The sequence below is a fragment of the Monodon monoceros genome, unplaced genomic scaffold (genome assembly GCF_005190385.1).
Source record: "Monodon monoceros isolate NGI ecotype Baffin Bay Population unplaced genomic scaffold, NGI_Narwhal_1 Super_Scaffold_20, whole genome shotgun sequence".
Classification (NCBI taxonomy): Eukaryota; Metazoa; Chordata; class Mammalia; order Artiodactyla; family Monodontidae; genus Monodon; species Monodon monoceros.
The window spans coordinates 35,574,744-35,602,481 of NW_021703777.1; the positions used below are offsets into that span (position 1 = coordinate 35,574,744).

The 27,738-nt window shown below is 40.2% G+C and overlaps 1 protein-coding gene across 5 annotated transcripts in view; it reads right to left on the minus strand.

Annotated features, from left to right (window-relative positions):
* The window catches only part of AFF1 (AF4/FMR2 family member 1), a 205,772-nt gene that overhangs the window by 24,437 nt on the left and 153,597 nt on the right, over nucleotides 1-27,738 (minus strand). For all 5 annotated transcript variants that reach the window (XM_029235699.1, XM_029235702.1, XM_029235700.1 and 2 more), the window contains 7 exons: nucleotides 26,389-26,475; nucleotides 25,423-25,459; nucleotides 21,796-21,847; nucleotides 10,549-10,603; nucleotides 10,385-10,422; nucleotides 7,971-8,127; nucleotides 1,745-2,683 (listed from right to left, as the gene is read on the minus strand). In XM_029235699.1, the coding sequence (XP_029091532.1) occupies nucleotides 1,745-2,683; nucleotides 7,971-8,127; nucleotides 10,385-10,422; nucleotides 10,549-10,603; nucleotides 21,796-21,847; nucleotides 25,423-25,459; nucleotides 26,389-26,475 (1,365 nt within the window). The remainder of the gene's footprint in view (nucleotides 1-1,744; nucleotides 2,684-7,970; nucleotides 8,128-10,384; nucleotides 10,423-10,548; nucleotides 10,604-21,795; nucleotides 21,848-25,422; nucleotides 25,460-26,388; nucleotides 26,476-27,738) is intronic.

Here is a 27,738-nt window from a genome sequence, read left to right on the forward strand (position 1 = left end):
TGGTGCAGTGGTTAAGAATCCGCCTGCCAATGCAGGAGACACGGGTTCAATCCCTGGTCCGGGAAGATCCCACTTGCCGCGGAGCAACTAAGCCCATGCGCCACAACTACTGAAGCCTGCGCACTTACAGCCCATGCTCCACAATAAGAGAAACCACCGCAATGAGAAGCCCGTGCACCGCAACGAAGAGTAGACCCCGCTCAGTGCAACTAGAGAAAACCCACGCACAGCAATGAAGACCCAATGCAGCCATAAATAAATAAATAAATAAATAAATAAATAAAACTGGGCTTCCCTGGTGGCGCAGTGGTTGAGAGTCCACCTGCCGATGCAGGGAACACGGGTTCATGCCCCGGTCCAGGAAGATCCCACATGCCGCGGAGCGGCTGCGCCCATGAGCCATGGTCGCTGAGCCTGCACGTCCAGAGCCTGTGCTCCGCAAGGGGAGAGGCCACACGGTGAGAAGCCCACGTACCGCAAAAAAAAAAAAAAAAACTAAACTAAAAGTTATCAGGAACCAGAATACACCCTCTTCTAGCTGAAACAGCACTGCCAATTGGCACTTGATCCCACCCCACTGGACTTGCCTGCTGCAATTATGGTGGCAATACACACCCTCACGTCTCATTCGACAAGGCGCTCCAGAAACTGTCGCCCTTTACTATTTGGTAGAGTCACATTGTATTTTTAACCTAGTGGAGTATTCAGTCACATCAGACACGACAGCAGTCTTCATGATCTTTTTGTCCTTGTTATTCTTAGCTCAACTTCCACAACTGAGTAAGAGTTTTTTATGTATTTATAAGACTGTTTATATTCCTTCTCAGCAGGCAAGAGTTGGCCCTTCTTGTGCCTTTCACTCTGAATCTTGGGTAGGTTGGCTTGGGAATGCCACTGCGGGGAAAACTCACTAATCTTTCACCATCAAGAAGCAGCAAAAAAATATATATCAAGAGCTCAATAATTCAGAATAAAGATCGAAAGGAGACTGTTCAAAATAGTGTATATGTCCAAGTAACAAGGGTCTTAAATAATGCAGGGATTATTATTATTATTTTACTATGTTCATTCCTTAAGTGAAGCTTCCAAATACCATGATAAATGACAGATTTCAATACTTCACAATGTACCATAACAGCCTATATCACCCAAAAAGATGCCCTAACCATCTCTATAATAGCTCTAAACCTTTTTTTCATAATGCTCTGCTCATTAGTAAAAGTCATTAACAGGAGTCACAAATTCTAAATCTGGTGGTTTCAAATTAATGAGGTGTTAGGTGGCCATGAGTTAAAACATGGATATAATATCAGTATCAAAATGATCAAACTACAGGAGTAAAATTTAGTATATAGCACTCCTGTCAGTAATTCAGAATTCACATTTCAGTTCATGTAAGGTTTTAATTTCTAGGGCAAAACCTAATGAGCCAGGTGGTAAATACCAATATTGTCACAATAGATAAAAACATACCCTTAATGCTATATTATTCTAAAGCAAGATACCCTTTTCAATGACTGCCTCATCTTTTTTTCAAACTAGCAAGACTTAAAGCAATCTGGCATTTATCAACACTTACCTGCAGTGAAAGACTAACTCTGGTATAGTCGCAAAGGCAACATGGAATCCAAAGATTTCCAGCCTCTTCTAAGACGACTCAGGGTTAAAATCAAGGGGCAAAGACAGCCCCAAGCCCGCAGCAGGTATGTTCCACACTGTACGGGAAGGTCAGCCCCCCACTCACCTTTCTCTTTTTGGCCAACTTGCTTGAGTTTTCTGAGCTTCTCTTCTCAGAATCTGCCTTCTTCGCTGCCGAGGGCTGTTTGTCTTCTGGTTTCTTGGGGCGGCTGCCCTTCCCAGGAGGCTGGGGTATCCGAGAGAGGAGGTCCAGGGTAATCTTCACCATCAAGCTTTGTGGGAGCGGAGTGTCCCTGAGCGGGGAGAGCAGCTTGGTGTCTCTCAAAGGCACCAGGGGTTTGTCCTTGCGGCGGTCCTCCTGGACAACAACTGCCAGTCGGCAGCCACTAGTCCTGGCGCCGCCACTGCGGGCAGGGCCCTGGCTCTGGGTCAGGGGGACGAGGGCAAAGTGCTCGGGGCTCCTGTCCTCCGCCGCGTCCTTTGGAGGTGCCTTCGGGGGGGCCGGGGGGCCGCTCCTGTGCTTCTTCCGTTCGCTGGGGGTGGGCGCCACTGGCTTGGGCTCACGGCTCTCTGCGGCACGGGGCCGCCCTTTCGTCTTCACCTTGGGCTTGTCTTTGGAAGGCTGGTCTTTGGAGGCTTGGGGAGGAAGTCCAGGCTCGCTCTCTACCAGCAGACTGGTGCGCGCATCTGCATGCGCATCCGCATGCCCCGGGGCGGAGGCCTTGACGGGCTTCTTGGGTTGTTTGGATCCCACGGTTTGCCTCTGTGGGGGCTCCTGTTGGGCAGGGGACTTCTGACAGCTCCTCTTGCCCGCATGGGGGCCTTCGGAAGGCACCCGCGGGGCTTTGCTGGAGCTTTTGAGGGGAGGCTCTTTGGACTCCGAGCGCTCGTGACCTCCGGTGGCGCCGTCGCCACCCTTGCCTTTACTGTCCGGGTGCCGGGCCGGGGGCACAGCGCTGCCCGGGGCCTCGGCGGGCGGCGCGGGCTGGCTGACTTTGGTCAGCCAGTTGTCCAGCTGCCATTTGTTTGTTGTCGGAGGTTCGGGCTACAAACAAGGAAAAAGAAGATAGGGTTAACTGACCAATAATGATACTCTTCTGGGTTAGTCACCCAATCCTACAGGACTGGCCAGGAGATGCAATCACTCCAAACCTAAGAATTCAGGTCCTTTTGACCCCCCTCTAATTATAGGTCAAATTCTGTAACAATTAACTCTTAAAACAATCTTCCAATTTTTTCATGCTACAGGAATTTTGCTGTGGCTGACACTAATAATAGACCATTACATACTGACCAATGTAGACCATTGGCAACTGCGGAGAAATCTGTGTAATAAATATTTTGTTCCACTGGTAATTACCATATAATTTAAACAGAATTTTCACATTTTGGCTTGTGAACTATTCTGTCAGAAAATGATAGGGAAAAATGAAGACTAAAAAGAACCTTTTCATCAAGGATTTTCAGAAGAAGGTCAATGAATAAGTCTTAGTGATTATGGATGGGTTTCACGCTTTATCCCTTTTTTTGATGTACTTGTCAATTGAAAATGACTTTCTTCAAGACGATTTCATTTCTCTTATTCACTTAAAAATATTAATACATGACACAGCTTTCAGTTTATCACAGATACACTGTCTTCTGATTTTCAAATTTTACAACTGGGTAAAAAGAACCAAGTGAGGTCACATTTGCCAGCCATTAGTCCCACTTGAATTCTTTAAAAATCAAACATGAAGTCTCCTGTTACAAGCAGTCTCTGAAATAGCACCTATTTTTCTAAGAAACACAGGGAGGCTCCAGAGCACACAATTAAGAGCGGTGAGATTATACTGATTATCTGTGAAACTCACTTGGCAAATAAACAGAAGTCCTTGACTTCTCCTGTTATCTTAACAGGAGATATCTTGTTAAAATCTTTGTTGCTAACTGACTATTGATGCACTGCACTCTCTCTCTCCAAATGGGATATTAGATCTTATTAAAACAATGATGAGGACATCTTTATCTCCAAATTCTACTATTATGTCTTGCACACAGTGGTGTACATGAGATATTTATTTGGGCTTTTTCATGGGTGTATTACTGTACCTATAAATTTTATGCTATTTGGGAAAATATTCATGCCTTAATAAAGTAAGTAATGATTACTTTTTTTTAAAAAAAGGACAGTATGTCACTGGCATGCTTCATGCTTTTAAGATCCTTTCTGACAGGTGGTTTGTATAAATGACTAAATCATTTCCACAACACAACAGCAAGTTAATCAAAGATATCTCACATGGGATTAACTGATTAGATTATTGAGTAAGGAGCTCGCTCCAGTAAGTGGATGATATAGGGAAGACTGCTAACAATTTTCCCAAGTGGAATATCCCAAACAATTCAATTCTATAAAAACACGCAAACGTAATACGTTTAAGATATGTGGATATAACGTAAAGGCTTTGGGGCCAGGAAAAGGTTAGGTAATAAAACGATCAGGTAGCTAGACTAGGCTTTGTGTAATTGTAACAAAAGAGAACTAAGAGGAACTCTAAGGAACTAGGTAGGATCATACTTTGGCCAGAAAGAGGGCTACAGAATTGTGGGGTTTTTGTTTTTTTTTGTTTTTTCCCTGCTTAAGACAACATACCTTCTTTGTAGCTCCCTCCACTTATATCAACTCTATCCCCATGCTCTCATTTGAATTTCAGAGCAGGGAGAGAGGGAAGAAGGAAACTACTCTGACAAAGTCCCACATAATCTAAAACTGCATTCAATATTCTAACAGAACAGGATGGTTGTTTAGGGTAGAGAAAAGATTAGCACACCATACCTACCTACTTGTCAGACATTATTTCTTGAAAGACTTGAGGGCGTGGTAGTTCTAATGGTTAAATGATTGGGAACAAGGCATTAAGATATATCATTTATATACTGGGAGACTGGGATTGACATATAAACACTATTGATACTATGTATAAAATAGATAACTAATGAGAACCTACTGTATAGCACAGGAAACTCTACTCAATGCTCTGTGGTGACCTAAATGGGAAGGAAATCCAAAAAAAAGGGGATATATGTATACATATGGCTGATTCACTTTGCTGTACAGTAGAAACTAACACAAGACTGTAAAGCAATTATACCTCAATAAAAATTAAAAAAAAAAAAAGGATGTATCACTTATCAATCACCTCAGGAACCAAATCCTTCAAACCCTTTCTCGGGAAAGGTATAGAGATCTTTCACCAGGGCTACGCTGACAACTGCACTGCCATCAGTGACACTCCTGCTCTATAGAAGAGTACCTACACATTAACCAAAAGGGAAGGTCATTCCTGGTATAAATAACATCCGCTTCTCCCCCCCACACCCCAAAACAGGGCAGTTTAATATACATTTAGTAGTCCCTAAAGGAATGTCCTGGTTACAGAAATAAAACATATTTCCTTCTACTGCGGTACTGAAAATGTCCAGAAGGGAGGCCTATGGCCCAATTGCAGGGTAAAACTGAGTTGGTGTGCCCAGACAAGAGGAAAGGGTAGGGGTGATCCTTTTTGTATACCTACTACAAAGATGTAAAATAGATAGAATTCCTTTAAGGTTAGGTATTATTTGGGTGCTGGGATGGGGGAAAGTTTTACATGAGGGATTGATAAAAAACAGATTTTAAGATGAATTTTAAGAGTGTAAGTGCTGGAGAGGATCAAGGTTTGGACTTTCATTTCTTCCTCAGCCTTTCCCCACGCCCCACCCTCAGCCTCCCAGTGCTGGATCAACCCAGACACTGCACAGAGGAGTGCAAAAATATATGAGCATCTTAATAAATGTTTGACTGTATGTCTCTTTACTTCTCCTAGCTTCTCGAATTGGCAAAAGTTCGTGTATTCTAGAATGATTATGAAAAAAAAGTTTTGAGCTATGCACAACATATGTCTTTTTTTTTTTTGGTTTTTTTTTTTTTTTTTTTGTAAAACATCATAGTTGTTGTGAGGGAGTACAACTCCAAAACTTAAGAGAAAAGAAAAAAAAGAAAGAGAGAAGTAGCATGATGTAGTAGGAAAAAAAAATGGCTTCTGAGTTAAACGGCTATGGGTTTCAATCTTAGTGCTGCTACTTCCTTACAGGTGAAAAGAAATCTCCCGACCTTCTAGGGTTGATGGTTACATTATGTAATTTATGAAGAAAGTGCCAAGATCTTAGTAGATAATCGACCACAGTTGTTTACTACCAAAGAATTAGACAATGAATAGATCAGAAAACTAAGCAGATCCCTGAATAACAGAATAGAATCATTTTTCCCTGAACTTTACTTAAGCTGCAAAAGGGCGATACGTCCCATATAGTCTGAAAAGCTGAGATTTACATGCTGACTCACTATAAAGAAGAGACTGAAAGTGGTTTTTCCCCAAGTTCACCACCAGCCCATTGGCACACATATAACATTTCAGGTCTCATAAGGTCACTGGACAACTTCGTCAAATGAATTTTAAATGGAGACTTAAGGAGCAAATTCCTCAGCATTAAAAATAGAATAAAGAAAAGGGTGAGAAAGTTAAAACTAGTAACTATGACCTATTATGGAATTCACGTAACGCTCAACTAACAAAGATTTACAACAATGCAGGTATTTATTTTAAAAGGAAAGAAAGGTTGTTAAATAACTTTGGGAAAAATGAAAGGTTTAAAATCTAGACAAAGACAAAAATATGCCTGAGGAAGTCAAGCCTTGGTACATAACCAACAAAACCATACTCAAGTCTAGATTTGTACATTAACACAAATATACAAATATGAGCCTATTTAGGAAAGTGATTTTAAAAAGCAAAGTATGATGGGAACATCATTTTTCATCTAAGAGTCTCTACATCTATTCTATTCAATAACCTCGTGAGCAACAAGATATAATTGCTTCATTAAAACAAACACTAGGCTAAATTTTTCTTTCAAGTTTTAATTATTCAGCCAAGTCTGTGCCATTTCCATTTTATTTGAATTGAATTTTGATTTAATTGGATTCTCTTGCTTATATCAGTAACCAAACAAGCATGCAGATTTTTCTTAGTGAATAAGGGTGAGACATAAAGCAAAGATCTTATGAACAGTAACATGAACAAGCACACAATTTCTCTGTAGAGCATATTCAGTACCCTTTTCCCTGGGGCATAGAAAAATTACTTCAACAGCAATTAGTATCTCAGGAGAAAACAGAGAGCCCCCAGAAATACACAGAGTAGCTTCTAAAATCTGAAAGGCACTTCAAGTGCAGCTAATGCTGATCTATGTTTATTCACTCCAAAAATAATTACTGAGCACTTACTGTGTGCCAGACATAAACTCATATCTAACAACAACAACAACAAAATGATACTCAGGTATTTTCCTCATCCTCCCTTGCCCTCGGACATGGCTCCTCAGTCTCACTACATCATCTCCAGATGGATTTGGTTAATTTAATACTCTAGTGCAGTGGCCTTGCTTTCTAAACAGCAGAGACAAATACTGAAAACTTTAACGCTTTCTTAATCAGAAAATCTCATTTCCTGGGATTCCTACCTAAATACAGAGAATAGTTTTCTCTATATAAGCTTGTCTAGTTCACTAAAAATGTCTTCCCCAGCAAACATTTCACCCTGCTACTCTAAGTTTTGAAGGCATTTGGCAACCTTGTTAGTTGTTACTACATTAGTTTTATTCAACAATCCAGTAAATAGCATAAGTTCTCCAGATACATTTAGCACTTGAGATTTTCAGTCTCATCTGTTTATCTTTACAATATCTCCCAAGGGTGGGTGACAGGTAAGCACTATTCCTATTTTACGTGGGACAGTGGAATCAAGAAACACGGCCCTGGCAAAATTACATCGCCATCAATTTAATGCATGGCTTTTAGTGATTCAAAAATAGAACCTCTTACGGCTTATTTCTAGTTCACGTTCCTGCCCTTTGCTAAATCAGGCTGTCTCCTTTTGATATAATTCATGCATTCCTAAAATTTCAAAAAGCTTTCTCATTAATATTAAAATGGCAGCCTACTGAAAACGATTTTTGTTTTTTTGTTATTTTTCTCGAAAGAAGGGAAAAGAAAATGGGGTGTACATATTCTCAGTGAGTTGCTCTTCAAAACAGCTCTGGCAGCAACAAGAAAGAACCTATCATTTTCAACAGGAGAGAAGACATCTCTCCCAAAGTTCCACAGCCCAACGCCAAGAAACAAGTAAACACGAATAGCCAGCAGCGTGCATGGCGGCCGGAAAGCGCCGCCCCCAGGACGGAGCCCCTCAGGCAGCCCGAGCCACCGGGGGTCGACTGCGCTCCCAAGACGGCCCGGAGCAGACCAGTACCTCGGGAGCCGGGGCTTCTCGAGGCTCGTTCTCCTCGCTGTCACTGGAGCTGCTCTCGCTCTCCGAGTCCGAGGAGCTGTCAGAGTCGCTGGTGCTCTCCGACTCTGCGCTGCTGGAATGTGCTGAGGCCGCGGCTGCCGGCAGCGCCTGCGGAGCGCTGCGGAGCAAGCGAGAGAGTCAAAGACCCACGCGAGGTGGATTCCTTCCCTCCCGACTCCCTTCCTTCTTTGCCCATTTTTCTGCTACTCGAAAGAAGGGGCCTCAAAGATTACCTAGCAGTACTAAATGACCATGGCGGCCAGTTGAGCGCAAGCAAGGCCCATGGTGGCTCAAAACTCAGTGAAAAAGCCTTGCAACAGCTCACCAGGTAACTGCATAAAAGAAGCCTGGGGAATTTTTCTGAAGAACACTGCGAACTATGTAAAATGTAAGTGAGATGCGGGGTGCTTCAAATCAGGCGTGGACAAACCATGGCCTGAGCTGGCTGCCTGCTTTTCCAAATAAAGTTTTGTTGGAACACATTCACACCCAGTATTTTATGCATTGTCTTGTGTCTGCTTCTATACTACAAAAGCAGAGTTGAATAGCTGCAACACAGACTTTATGGCCCACAAAGCCTAAAACCTTGACTTTCTGACCCTTTAACTTTGCTGACACCTGCAATATAAAACCCAAAGGAGTTAATTTATAAAAGAACAGCCAATCCATTAAAGTCTTTCTCTATTCTCCATATGAGAACCAACTGTAGAGAAGTCAGAGACTGCTGAACACAAATGGGGTTCCTTTGGAAAGTGACCCCACAGGCAATCCACTCACACTTCTTGGGCAGAATGATAAAATGGGCCGTTCTTTATGAGTGGCTTAGGATCACGCCCAAATATCAGCTGAAGTAGAGAATAACTACTTCAAGTTTTCAGGATAGGCAATAACTCTAGGCTTGTGAGAAAACACACAAGTGATCACACTGCTGGACACACAGAGAATTTCAAAGCGTATCTTAAAACCTTGCCCTAGATGGAATTAGCCACAGCAGTACATCAATAACTATAATCGTGAAAGCCTCCAAATCTACCCAAAACATTTTCAAGATAATAAATTTATTAACTATATTAGAATAACAAAAATTTATTAGATAATAAAGTGACTAGTTGAGACAATTTTAAAACAAACACTATACAGAAACAGAATTTTCTCATGTCAAATTTGTGGTTGCTGAAGAGCTTAAACCAAGTGATGGTCAAAAAGAGATATACTTTCAGTATTATTCCTGCCTCTAATTATCACCCCCCCCCTTTTTTTTCCTTTTATTCCCTCCTCCACTTTTCAGTTAGGTTACTTTGTCATATTTTCTAAGTCGTTACAAGCCACCAGGAATTACTGAACAAAATGGGATATAAATAAGCAGAGCTTATGAATCCTTAAGACCTCACATAATTATGCGTGATCTTCCTCCACATTAACTATAACCTCAGCTATATGAGAGCAAGGTTTTTAGTGCTGAGCTTGTCTCAAAATGGATGACCACATCTCAAGGGAGTAAAACAACTACAGGGTAATTTAACTCTTTGTCCACGGAGGACAGGTATTAGCATATTAAATCATTAAATTCAGTACCAGAAGAAATGGTAAATAAAGGTAGTTCACATAGTTTCCATTTCTAAAAACGAAAGCATTACATTTTCTAAAATATGGCTAAGCTGTTTACAAAGTGAAAACAGTGCCATTTTCCATCATACCAAAATGTACTGCAGGTCGTCTTTTTTTTTTTTTTTTTTAGTATTTATTTGGCTGCTCGGGTCTTAGTTGCAGCATACAGGATCTTTAGTTGCAGCGTGTGGGATATTTTAGTTGCAGCATGTGGGATCTAGTTCCCTGACCAGGGATCGAACCCAGGTCCCCTGCATTGGGAGCGTGGAGTCTCAACCACTGGACAACCAGGGAAGTCCCCTGCAGGTCATCTTTTAAAGCAACCAAAACAATTAGAAAATTCATATAACTATGAAGACAGGCACTATGGAAAACAATTACTAGAAATAATTCAGCTTTAATTTTTGAAAACAGAGCAAATCTGTCACTTTCATAAAAACACTGAGCTCTTCAGTATAACTTTTCAAATACTGGTTACATAATACTGATGAAAGTGATTTAAGCTTATTTTAAATGCTCAAATTTTACACATACAAAACTGACTAAAGATTTAGGTGGACGCAGGGACTCTCTTTCATAGAGTTAACAACCTCTCTAGGGCTGATTTAAGCTTCCAAAATATTAAACAGGTACTTTCTTTAACTATGATCATCCATCTCCTTCTCCCATGAAGAAGCTATGAAAATACTAAATAAGGCTGTAACTTCCCCATTTGGTAGAAAAAAGCAAACATTTTGTACAGATGGGGAGAAACCCAAACACAGTACCTTGGAGGTGCAGATGCAGACGGAGGCTTCTCTGGGGTCTAGGCATTCACAATAAGGGGAAGAAGGACCAGGAAAAAAAACAAAAAACAGGTTAGGATAAGCGGCTCAGAAATGTTACATGGATTTAAATGAATTCCTGGTACTGTGGGGTGTACAGAACTTACTTGATCGCTGTCACTGTCCTCACTGTCACTGAGCTGAAGGTCATCTTTGAGCATGCTAAAACAGGCAGGGATAGAGACACTGTAGAATTTAAAATAACGTCTAACAACTTCTTTTAGCATGTAAACATAAAAAATATGCTTAATGAAACAAAAGAGGGGTGGGACAGGTATAACTTTTATTTATTCATCAAATGCTTTATTTTCTTGGAAATGTTAAGTTTTACAATTTTAACACAGAAACTAATTCAGTCCAAACTCCTTATCATTTCAAAACTGAGTCTTTCACACGTTCTGAGCATTAAAAGCAGAACTACAAGTTCTGCAAGTGATTTGTTGCCAGCCCTGAGACTAAGGGTCCCAGGTCCACACAAACAGAAGAAAACAACAACAAAAATAAATAAAATAGAAAAATATACAATACCCTCAAATCATTTTCTTCTATGGTCTCTAACAACTCGAATAAATGATTAACCATTAAATGAGTTAATATTGGATGAATATCTGTAAAGTACTTAGAACAGTGCCAGGCACTTAAAAAGTGCTATATATGAATTAAATAAATACATAAAAATACAACTGTCACCAAACAGTGCAGTTATGTTACGTTTTTGTCCAAAGACATTATTAATATTGAACTTTTTCACACACACAAATATCTTCTTCTGGGTGCTTGAACACTAATCCGTGAAAAGAGTAGTAATACAAATAATACTGTTGTCTAAAAAATATGTTTAACCTTCCTGCTATCACTCAGGTAAAAATAAAAACTCAGTTAATGTCCACAAAGTTATATTAATACTTCTCTCTAGGCATTCAAGTTTACGATGAACCTAAATATTAAAAGCAAACATTTTCCAATCTGTACTTTGTTTACTCAAATCTTAGCCCCTTCCCTACCCCCTCCCCTTTACTTTTTCATGGAGATATCCAACATCAAAGGAATGAATCTGTAATTGCTCCCCCCGACATCCCCCAAAATTTACAGGCATGACTCTTTGAGGAAATATTATAAGTGAAATTGGAAAAAAAAAAATCTGCTTGAGTATTACTGATGTTCCAAAAAGCAAATTATATTAAGAAGTTACAATCCTTCAGTATTTCTAAAAATACCTCTTCAATATTCTGACCAACGATTTTTATTGCAAACCCACTACCTGCCACTAAAGTAAGCAGACATTATTATTTTGGGAATCCATGGTAAAAATCACTATATTTTCTAATGAAAATAAATGGTAAAACTTGGCTCTTTCAAAAAGACCGCCTACATGCAATGTTGTAATTCTGCCAAGGACTTATTTTCACCAACAAATGCACTAAAAACATCTTGTGATAAGTTTCTTTTAAAAAATAAAAACTGTTAGCTACTTGTAAATGTAGATCTTGCTCAACATGTATCTAGTAGAAGCTAAACTATTTTATCAAGGCTAGAAGACACAGCCTTTGGATGTACAACTTGGCGGCAGCAATCTTAATGGTGTACAAGAAGAAGTCACTCAACAGGTTTACTGCTAAAAATGCCTTGGCTGGGATACATACAAGCAAAAGATATATCTTTGGAATAAATGTTAGGTATAATACAACCAGAAAAAACAAATCTGGCAAAGTATATTCCATGTTAACCACCAACAACAAAACCACAGTAAATGGACCTCTTTATTTCTTACTGGGTTTGTTTTGTATAAAGCTGATTTGCCTTAATTTCCTGAAACAGCAGTGATCATGTAATTCAAACACACTTCCTGTTGCACGCAGCGGACTACTAAATACCTTGTAAGTTGTTTGCTTAGCTACTGAATGCCCAGTTTCCGTACATATACTCTCCTCAAGTGAGAAAGTATATGAGATATGTTCAGTAAGTCAGAAAGTATATGTTCTGACTTTTAGCTCCACTTGCTCTTAGGGAATAGAAGGGACCATAAAAATGCTGTCCCAGGGCTTCCCTGGTGGCACAGTGGTTAAGAATCTGCCTGCCAATGCAGGGGACATGGGTTCAAGCCCTGGTCCGGGAAGATCCCACATGCTGCGGAGCACATAAGCCCAAGTGCCACAACTACTGAGCCTGCACTCTAGAGCCTGTGAGCCACAACTACTGAACCCATGCACCGCAACTACTGAAGCCCGCACACTCTAGGGCCCACGTGCCACAACTACTGAGCCCACATGCTGCAACTACTGAAGCCCACACGCCTAGAGCCCGTGCTCCACGAGAAGCCACTGCAATGAGAAGCCCGTGCACTGCAACAAGAAGCCCGTGCACTGCAACGAAGAGTAGTCCCCACTTGCTGCAACTAGAGAAAGGCTGCATGCAGCCATGAAGACCCAATGCAGCCAAAAAAATAAAGAAACCCCTTATTCTGAACATCAAAAAATGGGGCAATTTATTTTAAAAAAACAACAAAAAAACCTTAACCAAGTTTTGTTAATACAGAAAATTAATCATAATTGCCATCACAATTTTTTTTTTTTAAAAAAAGGATCTGTATAGTTGGGAAATTTGTAACCTGATGACAGGTAAAGGTTTTATGTTTAAATGGATCAGTTGCTAAAAACCCCCCTACTGTGCCACAAATAATTATATTTGAAGCCAAGCACATCACTAAATTACTACACTATACTTCATATATTATATTCTATATAATAGAATAGACCGGTCTTTCAATGTCAAGATGACAAATTGCAGCACATCTAGGTGACCCCCTTTGCACCCACTAAAAGAGAAGCAAATCTCTTAGATCTAGTCTCATTTATACCAATAAAACTTAGGTCAAGAAACATAAGACCCAAGGGACATATTCAACTGTAAGCTTTTCTGAAGCAGGATCAAGTCATTTTTGTCTTCATATTTTCTTTATCTAGAACTTGGCAGGTACCCTAAGAAGCTGGCTGAATGCACAGCATCCCTTTTGCTGAATAAGTGACAGTACCACATAGCTGTGCCCTTTATGCAATCTGAACTTAACAGGCATTGCTTTTACTCATAACCCCATGGGCTGACTCTGATCAACCCCTCACATTCTAAGGATGAGGAAACAGCTCAGGACAGCCACCTAACTGGCCTAAGATCATGAAGCTGGTATATGCTAGAGCCTGCAGGCAAAAGCCATTCCATCAGATACCATTTCCTTGCTCTGGCCAATATAGGACCAGTGGTTAGAAAACCTAACTGAGGGAATGAAATCTAAGTTCCAGAACCCACTGAGAGAAAGACTCTGGTTTAAAAGAAAACAGGAACTATACTGCTGGAATAAAATGAATACACTATTTTTCTCCTATGAAAGTAAATGAACTTTAAACTTTATATACTGTTTAAACTGGTTAAATAACTAATTTCATTTCCAAACTCCAAGCAAACCAGTTATTTCGAAGCATATGGCACCATATGGCTTAGCTTGGCACTGTTCAAAAGGAGACAAATGCTCAGGTAAAGCAACTCTTTGAACTATCGTGTAGGTTTCACATTTTACATTGTCAGTTAGGTAAACTTCTTACTTAAAGGTTACAAACAATCCTCAAACCCCTTTGTACAAATGCAATCTTCAGACAGCTGTTCTGCAAAGCTGAAAGAGCTGCACACAGGTTCCGACAGGCACGCTTCAGAGACTCAGAGCCCAGTTGTTACTGTGTGAAGACACACCAGACAAGCCTTTACTGCTCTTCCATTCCTCCTTCGTACTGGGCTTACCCAAAGCTTCAACTGCCAATATTCTGTAACATCTCAATTCAGAACTCCAAAACTATTTCAATACACTGATTTCTTAGCTTAACGTTTCCTATGATCGGGCCATACCTTTTATTTGGAAAAGAGCAAGTGAAGGCAAGCTCACGGTACTTAACTTGCAGTTAATAGTCTCAACCCTGGTATTAGATGTGCTCAAAATGGCAAATAAACTGATACCTACTTTTCAGAAACCACTAATGAGCATGTGAGAACGTACTTTCCTTTTTTTTTTTGGCGGTACGCAGGCCCCTCACTGCTGTGGCCTCTCCCGTTGTGGAGCACAGGCTCCGGACGCGCAAGCTCCGCGGCATGTGGGATCTTCCCGGACCGGGCCATGAACCCGTGTCCCCTGCATCGACAGGCGGACTCTCAACCACTGCGCCACCAGGAAAGCCTATACTTTCCTTTTTTGATACAGGGCAGAAATATGGACTGCAAATGCTTTTTCTAGGAGATGATGGGAAGTGACGAGTTAGAAAGAGGGCTCCGCATACAATAAATTTTTTAAAATGAAAAAGCAGACCTTAATCCCTTATAACACAACATACAAGGGGGACTCTCCAAATGGTGACAGCAGTTGGCAGAATTCAAATTCATGGGGAGACTGTCTACGGGAGATGGTGGACTAACAGTGCAGAGGGAAAAGCGACTTGGTACATGATTCACTATAGTAAATGACCTAGCAGTTGATAAGGCAAAAATTGCAGCCAAAGATATAAAAGATTATTTAAACTCCATGGATGAAGTGAAGATTAGAAAAATCACAAGAGTATAAATGAGGGAAAAGTTAAAGTTAATAAATAAGATTAAATCATTAAGTACAATAAATAAGGTACTAGTATAAGATGACATACTGGACAACTAGAAAGAAAATCTAGAAAAATTATTGCTGAAAATTATATTTCTATTAAACATTGTTTATAGGTATTTAATCAAGTTTATGTGCAATGTTTTTCCTTCTACATTTATCCTAAGTACTTACTATATGCCAGGCCCTGCTCTAGACTTTACAGATACAACTCTAAGCAGACAGAAACCCCTGCTCTTGTGCACTCAGAGTCTAGGGGAGGGAGATAAATAACCAAACTATATTCTTTCTCAATGGGTAAGAAGCCTAGGGAGGGGGAAGTAAGCATAAAAGAGAAAGGATGGGTGTGGGTTGTTCTTCTGGTTAGGGTAGTTAGGGAAGACTGTACTGATAAGGGGATGACATACAAGGAGGGACCTGAAAGGAGGAGGGAGCACAATGCAGGAAATGGGGAGGGTGATTAAGGCATAGAAAAGAGCAAAGAGGCCAATGTGGCCAGAATATATGTGTGTGTGTGTGTGTGTGTGTGTGTGTGTGTGTGTGTGTGTTGGGGGGTATAGGAGAGGAGGTGGAGAGGTAGGTTATAGAGGGCCTTGGAGGCCTCTGCAGGGTGGATGAAAGGGGTGGGAATGGACGGGGAGAATATGAATTCTTGTGCAAGTAAACAACACCTTGCTGCTTTAGAAACCCAGCAACCCAGAGTGGGGGGAATGTACCAACTGCTTTTAGGGCTAATAAAAACATCTTGCTCAATTTTTCAATCTATGCTTAAATTAATCTGGGGTCACTTACTGTAGTAAATTAGCAGCATGATTAAAAATGAGACTTAAATAGACTCTTAAGGACACCCTTAAAACCATGTTTTCCAAATGCAAATGAATACTTCAAAGCAGTCACTTCCAATAAGAATTACTCCCTAGCAGTTTTCAAATGTCTTCAGAGCCTGTAGCCCATCAAGGCCCTTTAAAGGTGGCAAGTATTATCTGCCTCCCTCTCGTCATTCAGGCTCCAGATCAAATGTCACCTTCTCCGAGGGACCTTTCCTGAGCCTCCCAGAAGTATCAACACCACCCAAAAAAAAAAAACAACCCTGCTTCCTCAAGCCTGTCTCTGTCACATCACCTAGTTTGTATTACATGCCACCCGCATTGAGTTACAAGGCATGGAAGACAAGGACTTTTGTCTCACTGGCTACTATTTCCCCAAGTACCTAAACCAGCACTGGGCACACAGCGTGTATTTAATAATTATGTACTGAATGGATGAGTGGAAGCAATTTTTGGAAGTATCTCCAAATAGCCTGGCATCCAGCCCAGAAGCCAATATTTATATAACTGGGGTCAAAGCATGTTAAAGAACGATGAGAATGACTTTTCTTATGTAGAACATAAGCAAACCCATTTACGTAACACTTACCTATTATAAACCAGGCACTTGATAAATTTATTCTTCTTGTCCATTTTATTTGACCTTTGGTCTAAGACCAAGTATGGAAGTATTATGTTATCCTAAAGGGGTGCTCCCAGAGTAGTTCAAGCCATCATTTAAGAAATATATATAGCTCCAAGAGGAATACTTTGAATAAGATGATCTTCCAGCACCTTAGCAGTATTTTTATAATTATTTAAAACATGCTTCATTTCATAGCCTCACCAAAATATCCCTTCAATATTATGCAAGTTTACGGCATAAACTTGTATACAGTGTTAAGTTAAATATTGTCCTGCAAGGGATCCTAGAATATTGTCTCCTAAAGCCAGAACCCCAAGAATTAAACTGACTATTCCAAAAGACTATAATTCTACCATGAAAGGAGGTGATTCTGCATTTGGGAGTTTCAGCATATTCTAAATATTGATTTAATGTGTCCTAGTAACTGTAATTCTGAAATAAGCAGATTAAACATTGCACATAATGACCATTTGTTTGCTTTTACCTAAGCATGAAAATTTCTTCAATATCCAATATTACAAATTCTCATTTCTCCATAGCATGGCTAATAGTAACTCACTAAAAAAAAAAAAAAAAAAAAAAAACCAGCTATATTCCTTATTCTCTTTCATTTTACACCCTCTACTTTTTCTCTTGAAAACAAACAGAACATTTCCTTCTATATCTAGATTAATAAAATAGTTATGAATACCAATAACTTTGGATTCACAATCACTTGTTAAGTTTGGAGTGACAATAAAGTGTATCTTTTTCCAGCAATGCCAGATATTTGAGAACTGAGAATTATTATTAACAACAAGATCTCCATTTACATTCTGAGAAGCTGAAGGTTTAATGTAGACCTACAAATGTATTACTGACCAGCACAAATGTCTGTTACTTGTTTTCAGAAGAGCTGAAGAACTGTTAATAAGGGATAGGGGTATAATCTCAAGGACAAATAATTTATAAGTTTTGCCCATTAGGGTGAGCTCTGCTACTTCAACCATACATTTATCAGCAAACAGCACTTTAAGTCAGAGCTGTCAATTGAAATAAAGATCCCAGGTAAGACACCTTCATATAGCACTTTTTAAAAAAAATTATAGTTGATTTATAATTGTTGTGTTAACTTCTGCTGTAGAGCAAAATGATTCAGTTATACACACACACACACACACACACACACAATACACATTCTTTTTTATACTCTTTTCCATTATGGTTTATCACAGGATATTGAATATAGTGCTCTGTGCTATACAGTAAGACCTTGTTATTTATCCATTCTATACATACTAGTTTGCATCTAGCACAACTTTTAAAAATAAGACAAAAAGAACTACCTAGAAAAGTAAAAAACTTTTTTCCTTAGGTCAAATATGATTAAAACGAACAAGCAAGGCATTTCTTCAGACTTAATTCTCGGACATTTCAGCTGACACTTGTCCTGATGCGATGATTTTATACTGCAGTAAACTGATAGACTGGGTCTTCCTTAGTTTTTTAGCAAGATATTTAAAATAATGCTTTGAGCAAAAGTTGAAAACTCAGGCTCATTTAAAAAGGTATCAGACTCTTCCCAGCCTTTATTAACTTTGCACCATTCCGTCTCGTCACACTTCCAGGACAATCCCAATCTTCACATCCAAATACTTGCCTCATTTCAAAAGAAACTTCCCAAGTAAGTAATAAAAATTCCAAATTGCTATAACTGCTAATTTCTGTCTCTTAGTCTAAATAGGTAGTGACGATTTCTGAAGCAAAAATAAGAAACATAAAGGAGGGCACCATCTAGTAAGGACTTGGCAGTTTGGGGCTAGGGTAGGGGATGGGAGGGAGAAGGAAGTTAGCCACAATAATGCCCATCAACTGCTCTATAGTTTCTAAAACATTAACACGTTATCCCTTTTGAGAGGTTGGCAAAAGCACTGACATTAGGACACTGTGTTTGACTGTACAGAAAAGGAACTATCCACAATCACGTGAAGGACGTAATAGCTGTACAGAAAAAGGAAATACTTTGGTACTTTGCCCTGAGAACTCAACAGACCCAAGTCGTGGAAAGGAAGAGGATTCCAAAGCTAGGAGCCCTTAAACCAACATTCCCCCCACCCCACTCAAACTTAGAGGCAAATAGCACTGGATCCCTAGTTTATCACTTCCCTGAGGTACCTGGTAGAAAGAATTCATCATTTGATAATTAACTAGAGCTTCAACTACAGAGATTAAAAGTAACAGATTTAGCACATTTCTTTCACACCTACATCCTCTACGAGCTGGCTAACCGTCCCCTGCCCCCAAGTCTGGACAGATGTGAGAGTTAATACAGACTCTCCACGGTTTATTCTCTAGTGCCAGGCCCCTCTTTTTCCCTTTTATATGTACTGCTCTGCTTCTGTAAGGAGGCCCAAGTACTAGTAACTCTGAAAGAAAAAGCAGTAAGACCTATATGGATTTTTAAAACCGAAGTACAAATGACCCTGTAATTAACATTTTCTTTCCTGACATTCAAAGTGCATTAGACCATCTCCCTGCCACTCTATGTGACATTCAAACAGTTTAACTGCTTGTCAAAGAACCCTAATGCTGACACTAGATCAAATTAACCTTCGAACACTAAGAGATGTGCCATACTAACTCTGAAACGACTGTACTCTACAGATTAATTGGGACACTGCTTTCATCCAAGCTCCATAAAAGTGATTTCTTTTTCCCATAGGTACATTTCATTTTGGCACTTATCAATACCACCAGCCCCACCACACACAACCGTTTGTATCCACCCAGTTTCAGTATTACCTTCTTTTCTCTATCCCTCTTGTCCTCTTCACCTGTACTAGGCCCTACTTTCATTCCTTCTCCAAGTTTATTAGGATCAAAACAAATATTCTTTCCTAGGTAACTTTTTTTTTAATTTGGTCACACTGCGCAGCCATGCAGGATATTATTTCCCCAACCAGGGATCGAATCCAGGCCCCAGCAGTGACAGCGCAGAATCCTAACCACTGGACCACCAGGGAATTCCCTCTAGATAATTTTTTTAAGAGAATTTTTTTTAATTAATTAATTTTATTTTTGGTTGTGTTGATTCTTCGTTGCTACGCACGGGCTTCCTCTAGTTGAGACGAGCGGTGACCACTCTTCGTTGCGGGCTTCTCATTGCCCGCATGTTGCGGAGCATGGGTTCTAGGCGCGAGGGCTTCAGTAATTGCGGCTCACTGGCTCTAGAACGCAGGCTCAGTAGTTGTGGTGCACGGGGCTTAGTTGCTCCGTGGCACGTGGGATCTTTCCGGATCAAGGCTCGAACCTGTGTCTCCTGCATTGGCAGGCGGATTCTTAACCACTGCGCCACCAGGGAAGTTCCCCCCTCTAGGTAATTTTATATAGGGTAAACCAATAGTTTTTATCTAGAAAACACTACATATGTCACAATATATGAGCATATAAACTTGCAGGCACCTCTGACTTCAATGGTTTAACTCACTTAAATCAGGAGAACCACCCATTTCTCTGAGTAGCAAAATTGTCACAGAAAATGGTCCGAATCCCTATCAACTACCTCGTCGGAAAGCTGATGAAAGTTGGTGTGGGAGGCTGCAGCTTTGGCCTGCCCGGGCCCAGATCAGACCCAGCTGCCTTTCTTCCTCTACACACACTTCCCAGGGACACAGCCACTTCCTCCCTTTGGTGCCACTGCTTCCACCCGCTCATTCCTCAGGGAGCTCCTCCTTTCTGTTCTTATTGCCAAGTGGGATGCTCTCAGCTCCCCTTTCCTTGCTGCCCCCGCCAAAGACCATCAGCCGGGGCCTCTTATGGTCTAAACAGCTTTACTATCAACCATCACAAACAGCACAAGGTGTAAACCCTTGGGGAAGTCACAGAGAGTCCACACAATTATTGTAAGTGTGGTCCTTGGCACCGTCCTGTCTATTCTCCACCAGGCATCAGATAGATTATATTTAGAGGAGGAGGTAGTTGGTTAAGCTAAGTCGGTGATTCTAGACTTTCAGAACTCAAGGGTAAAAAAATTTTTTTAAACAAAAAGAAAGGGGAAAAAAGAAAAGGCCAAAAAAGAAACAGGCAAAGAATAACACAGGGTTAATTTTTTTTTTCTAGTAAAGGACAATAAAAATAAGCAAAACCTCACCATCAGCCAGAACCACAAATGAAACAGGTTTTTATTACACATACAAAAATCCATCCTTCAAACTATAATAAACTTATATTTTTAAAAATTTTTTATTTTTTTGTTTTTGGCTGTGCCGCACAGCTTGCGGGATCTTAGTTCCCTGACCAGCGATCAAACCCGCACCCTCCACAGTGAAAGCGCACTGTCCTAACTAACTACTGGACCTCCAGGGAACTCCCAATAAATTTATCTTGTTAACAACAACAACAACAAATCGTTATTCTTTTTTTCTTACTTTGCTGTGGAGATGTGAAAACAATTACATCAAGGACTTGGCACTTAGGAATAGTGATTTAACCCCGTTCCATATTCAGTCACGGTGAGGAGATAAAAGAACCTCTTTGCCTCAACTGTACAGTTTTTAAAATATTCAGTCCACAGCAACACCCCCTCCCAAAATACACAGAACAAATACTATGCCTTGAAAATAGAAGAAAGCTGGAGCTTGAACCTGAAATCCTCAGAGACTAGCAACTCTGTGTTAGTAATTGATCAAATACTGAGGAGAGAAAGGCCTCCTCACTTAGTCCCTGAACCACTGCTAGTCATGAAAAGAAAGAAATACTAGTTCAATACCACCAAGAAATGACAAATTGGGTCAAAATGCTGGTTTAAAAATCTTTACTATGTAGTTTCAACTGTTCCAAAAACCCAAAATATATCTGGACTTACTTGGCCTTAATAAAGCACAGCTGGGCAGTAAGACTCATTCTTTATTAGTTAAAACTAGGCCAAAAAAGTGGCAGAAAGTCTGAAATTGTGCACATCCCCCGAAATTTGTTTCCACAAGCTAAAACTATTTAAGACTGAAATTTATAAAGCTAAAACCTTCTATTTTCCACAGTTAATATGTAAATAATGGCTCAAATGCCTTTCTTTTTGAGAAAACTCCTTAGCAAAATCTTAAGGTTCCTAAACCTTCAACAGGAGAATTTAATCCAAATAGAAATGTTGGTCATTTCTTCCCTTTACACTGCAGCAGTATTTTATGAGTCATTACTTGAAAGCAAGGAGGAAAAAAAAACTAAGCAACAGATTTACATGGGAAATTACAATGTTGTATTATAAACTTTTAATAAACAAAAGAATTTTACTTACGATGTTCCCTGCTGAGAATTACTGTGGGTTTTTGAAGATGCATCATATTGTTCTGTGAGCGAGGGAAAAATGATCAGAGGAGACCGTTAGCTATAAATTCCTTCTTTTTTTGCTGTCCCCCCACTTTAACCTAAACACTCACTATACTTCAATTATGTCAAACCAGAGTGCTATACACTGCTTATAAAATAACATTTATGTTACGTCTAGAGAGAGGGCTTGCACAGAACTGGAAAGCCCTAAAAAGAGCAAACACACTTTGAAAGCGCCACCTGGCATGCCGACCACACTGCCATGGGCAGGAGACTCTCCTTGCTGTCAGCTGGCGGGGCTCCCTTGTGGAAGCACTAGGATGGGGCTGCAGTCACCCTCACCTGGTTTCACGTCACATATCTATCCGTGATTTGCTAGCACTCTCTTTTATAGACTCTGTCTTTGGCCCACTGTGCTCCCACCCATCCCCCCACTATTCAACAGCCCCCATTCGTTTATTCAACTGCTATTTACCAACTGCCTATTAGACACCAAGATGTTCAAGGCATCTGACCCCGTCCTCGATGAGCGTACAGCTGACTGAGGGACATCAAACAGGCACGTGTTATCTACAACCCTAGGCAATGCAAAATCAGCACGAAAATCAATCATCTAAATGAACTGTCCCAGGAATCTACAGATTGGTCACTCTGTTGGTCATGACAAAAGAAGGCAAATTAGAAAAGAAACAAAATTAATTGTGTCACAAAGGATAGGTGAGATTTTGACAGAATGACTGCTGGCAAGAGGCAGATGAGGGTGGGGAAGGCCTTCAGGCAGAAGAGACAGTGAGCGAAGGTCGAACATGGGAGGAGTTGAAATGGTACAGATTATGAGAAGGGAAGGCTGGGGTGCAGAGTGTGTGGTAGGCAGCATGGGGGGAGCAGGGAAGTCAGATTTTAGAGGGCTCTGAGTGCCACAACAGGATGTTAAAACTTCAGTTGTCAGGGAATGAGACATCTCCAAAGCACGATGCAGCTATTCCTCAGAAAGATTAACCTGCGGGTGCTACCTGATGTAACCTAGAAAGGAATGGGAAATGTTAAGTGTGGAGGCTGCAGACCAGCTGGGAGGCTGTGTTTGTCTAGGCCTGAGGTAATACGGACCTGAAGCAGAAGGGGAATGGAAATACAGGTGCCTTTCAGACAGGGGTGAGGAGAGTGACCACTAATGTCATGTGGAGGCCCTTGAATATTTGCAATTAAACGCTTTATCCTCATGGTGGCAGCAGCTCTTATATGATATTTTTAAATTGCATGCCCTTCTGGCTAGCAAGCTAGGGCTGGCACTACAAATTAGAGGGGCTAAAGTACACTCACATGTACTCCTACACAGTCATCTTGACCCGGTCCTAAGCTCAACGAGGCTCTGGTAATCCTTAGGCAGCCGTGTTTTTTGCACATGCGAACATAAATACTGGGACATACAAGTAAAATCCCTATACTTCATTCTCTACAGACTGTCAGCTGGCGGGGCTCCCTTGTGGAAGCACTAGGATGGGGCTGCAGTCACCCTCACCTGGTTTCACGTCACATATCTATTCGTGATTTGCTAGCACTCTCTTTTATAGACTCTGTCCTTGGCCCACTGTGCTCCCACCCATCCCCCCACTATTCAACAGCCCCCATTCATTTATTCAAAAAACCACAATTTTTCAAGAAATCTGAATTATCTTGCTGGGCATACTTTGAGAAATATATGTCACACTCCACTTTTCTGAAAGCTTTATCTGCACACACTCCATTCCTTCTTCATCCAACATACAACCAGACCCCTCCAGGATCCAACTAGGCCCCCCAAAGGCCACATTCTCACAGAGGTAAAAAGGGTTTCCAGCAGCAGCATAAAAGACCCCAAGGTAAGCATCTGCTGAGCCAAGACCTACAGGGGACCTGCCAGTGTCTGAAAATTTCTCATCAGGGCAAGGAGGAATCAGCCTACACTATTCCACAGGCCTGGAGGGCCACCACCCCTGGCGAAGAAAGTGCTTACCAGCTCATGTTCAACTATATTTTGCTAAAAGGAGAAATCAGACAGTTTAAAGGATTACAGGGTCTTTCTAAACCAGGAGGTAGCAATCATGCAAGCTGTAAGTAATTCAGTGGAAGGCATATAATCTGCATGACTGGCAGCCCTAGCAAATTTGGGGGTGGGGTGAGGGGCAAGAGGTAAAGGAACGCACAGCAATCCTGCCCACAGCTGAGCTGGTGACCCACCTGCAGACTTATGCCACTTCACCCGTTATCTATCTTTGGATAGGCTGCCAAGATGTTGAGAAAAAAAGATTTCCCAGTCTCCCCAATACTGTGCAAGATGATCAGGTTTATCTCTCTGCATTTGGGGGAAATTTATTTACTTTTATTATTATTATTTATTTTTGGCCACATCACACAGCATACGGGATCTTCATTCCCTGACCAGGGATCGAACATGTGCCTCCTGCAGTGGAAGCACGGAGTCTTAACCATTGGACTGCCAGGGAAGTCTCTGGGGGAAATTAGTTAGGAGTTATTTGCAAAGTCTTATTCAGTACTTCTAGAGCAGGGGGCAGCAAACATTTTCTGTAAAGGTCTGATAGTAAATATTTTAGACTTTGCATGCCACACCTTGTGGCATAATAATAAATGAATGAGCACGGCTGTGTCCTAATAAAACCTTCTTTACAAAAACTAGCTGTACAACAGATTTGTCTCTCAGGCTGTAGTGTGCCTATCCCTGTTCTAGAGGAAGATTATTTCATTTCTTGTTTTTCTCATCTTTTTTACTCTCCTCATATCCTTGCAATTTAAACAACAGGATAATCAAGGGAAAAACACAAGTGAGGAAAAAGACTAAGGTGGAGATATTTCAAGAAGAGTCACCTCTATGGAATATCTATGAGCAATCTTCTCCCAACACATATATGCACACCACGCACCCTACTTTGGTCTCCCTATCCTTTGAAGACTAACACTTCGTAACTTGGGCACTCACCATATGTTGATGAACTAAATGACTGCAAATACACCAGTCATTTTTGTAAGGCCTGAAATGCCTTGCATGTAGTTGGGACACAAAGAATTTAATGAACCGAGAGGTTACTGATAAAGAGAAAGGCTGGATCCAGTTAACTTTCTTCTGTTTCCCACTGAATTCTCAAGTATTTACAATCCATTAAAAGGAACCAAAAAAAGAATTACATGACAAATACATATAGAAGGTCTAGAGAAACTATGTGCTCTCTTCCTTATAAAAATTTCTTGGTTTTGTTTAAAATAAATACAAGAAACACACAAAATACCCCAATCTATTCTTATATACAATTCCTGGGTAACAGTGCATTTAGAGTCACTCTCAAGATATTTATCATATGTGAGGTAATACCAAATTATATTTTATTTGTTAGGTACTTTACTAAGACATCTTCGTTAACTCTTTGCAATAATCTGAAACTCCACCTAAAGAACAGCTTTATGGTTGCCCTTCCTTCCTATTCTTTAACCGTAGGAAGGCTTCATCTCTGCTGGAGCATTTTTCATTAATGTTTTCTACATTAAAACAGTAAAAACATGCTTTGTTCTCCAATGCAATAATCAGTTCCACATATTTACTTACTTTGGTTTAGGGTTGCAGAACTGATATGCTGAGAATCCTAGAAAGAAAAATAAAAATCTCTAGTTAATAAAATATTAAGGTTTATAAATCCAAGGTTGCATCACTGTTAAATCTGATAAATATTGATACATCTAATTTTTAATAAAATAGGTTGTATTGCTTCTGTTGTTTCCTAAAGTTTATTCTTCCTTTGGTGTCAAGGATTTTCAACACAAAGTATAATGTTTTACCTTAAAATCAATAATAATAAATTACATTTTTTGAGAAAAAAACTATCATTAGAAAATATGTAAAGTATCTAACATGGTAAATTCTGGTTTGGGTAGATAAAATCTCAATGACATCATGGAAAAGAAGAGTGATAATATATTAACAATGTGCATGTGTAACAGGCTGGACTGAACACAGATCTGAAGGTGATATTTCTATATGCTGAATGTTATCCAAAAGTAGAAAAGGCGAGGGGACAGTGTTGTTAATATACTGTTCACAAATACTTAAACAGAAATGTGCAAGTAGGCAGTTCACCTTGCTATTAAAACCATCACGAATGCAGCTGATTGCATTAAACTTTAAGAAAATGTAGGAGGTATGACAAGTGTAAATGTGTATCTGTAACATATCTAAGTCCTGAACTAGGAAGCAGACACCCTACCTCACTTAATTCTCCTGTACCTCCGTGTCCCTCTTCTAAGGTAAAGAACCTCAAAAATGAATTTATTGTAAAGTCCTGAATACTTTCATAAGCTACAAAACCCTATACAAACGTAAGATGTTCTTACTGACGTAATTGGAGAGTGAAGTATTTGAAAGCATTAGGAAGTACTTTAGTAGCTAAATTAATTGCAATATTAACCTAATCTCTAAAGAGTTCAACAAATACTACTTGATTAATCTGGCACACAGTGATACTTCACACTTGTCACTGGTGTGGATGCAGTGCCTGCTAGACTTGTAAGGAATTACCTTTGCAGGAAAAGGAAATTTGGAGGGCTCAGCTGTACTAGGCGTGTGTATTGCTGTCAAAGGTGGAGGCCATGAATGGGTCATTTCCTGGAAAGAGATTTGGAACGGGAAGAAAAGGTAAATTATAAATAGAACATTTATTGCTATTTAAGTTAACTTTTTAAACTGAATGCAGAGTGGAGTGATGGTAAATGAAAAGTGAAATCTTAAAAGTTATTTCATTTACTTTTTAAAAAAGCTCCTACTTGGTGGGCTATGTTCAAAAGCTGAAGCTCTCCAACAAACAGAACTGAAAAGAAATCAGTTCGAAGAAGAAAAACAAGAGCATGGAACAGGAATGGTCTTAACACTCTGAGCAGCATGAAGCATAAAAACGGTAGTAGGTATTACCAGAGCTTGTGTAACTATGAAAACTCAGTCCTGTCTCAATGCTTTCTCTCTCAGCTTCTTTATTGCATTTCCTGGAATTATTTAAGTTCAAAGGAAGAAGAACTTTCCTGTTTGACTTAAGCAAACAAGTAATTCAGGTCACTTGTTCCACTTGGGAGAGTTTTAATGGATTTGACCCTTCCCTGATACACATTATTAGTACATAAGAACTTTTGCAGAGAAGGCCTTAGAAAGTGACCATCCCTTTTCATTAACAGAAGTTTCATGGAAGCAAGATTTCTATACCTTCCCAATTAATATATTTATCTTGACATGAGTTCTTTTTTCTAAGCACATTCACTTGCTGAAAAACAAAATGTCATATTAAAGGTGTCTAATCGCAAATATGCACACGCACACACACTTTGTTGAAGAGCTAAAATGGAACTGGAGATTAACGTCAGCCCCTTCCTTTTACAGCTGAGAAAAACAAGGTCTAAAATGACAGGATCAGGTCCCCCAGGAAGCCAATGGCTGAAAGCACAGGGAATGGCCCCTTTGCGTTGGAGTCTGAGAGAAAGAAGTCCATCCCCACGTGTGTCAGACCTGCCAGGCAAACTGGCTTAAGATTGACAAGCAACCCTCCACCAGCACACTGGGGACCCCAGATAACACTATGTTACCTCACCTGTACAACAGTGTTTTTTTTTTTTTTAACATCTTTATTGGAGTACAATTGCTTTACAATGGTGTGTTAGTTTCTGCTTTATAACAAAGTGAATCACTTATACATATATCCCCATATCTCTTCCGTCTTGCGTCTCCCTCCCTCCCACCCTCCCTATCCCACCTCTGGAGGTAGTCACAAAGCACCGAGCTGATATCCCTGTGCTATGCAGCTGCTTCCCACTAGCTATCTATTTTACATTACACACTGTGCTTTTCCAAGTGCTGACCAACCTCTCCATCACCACAGAAATG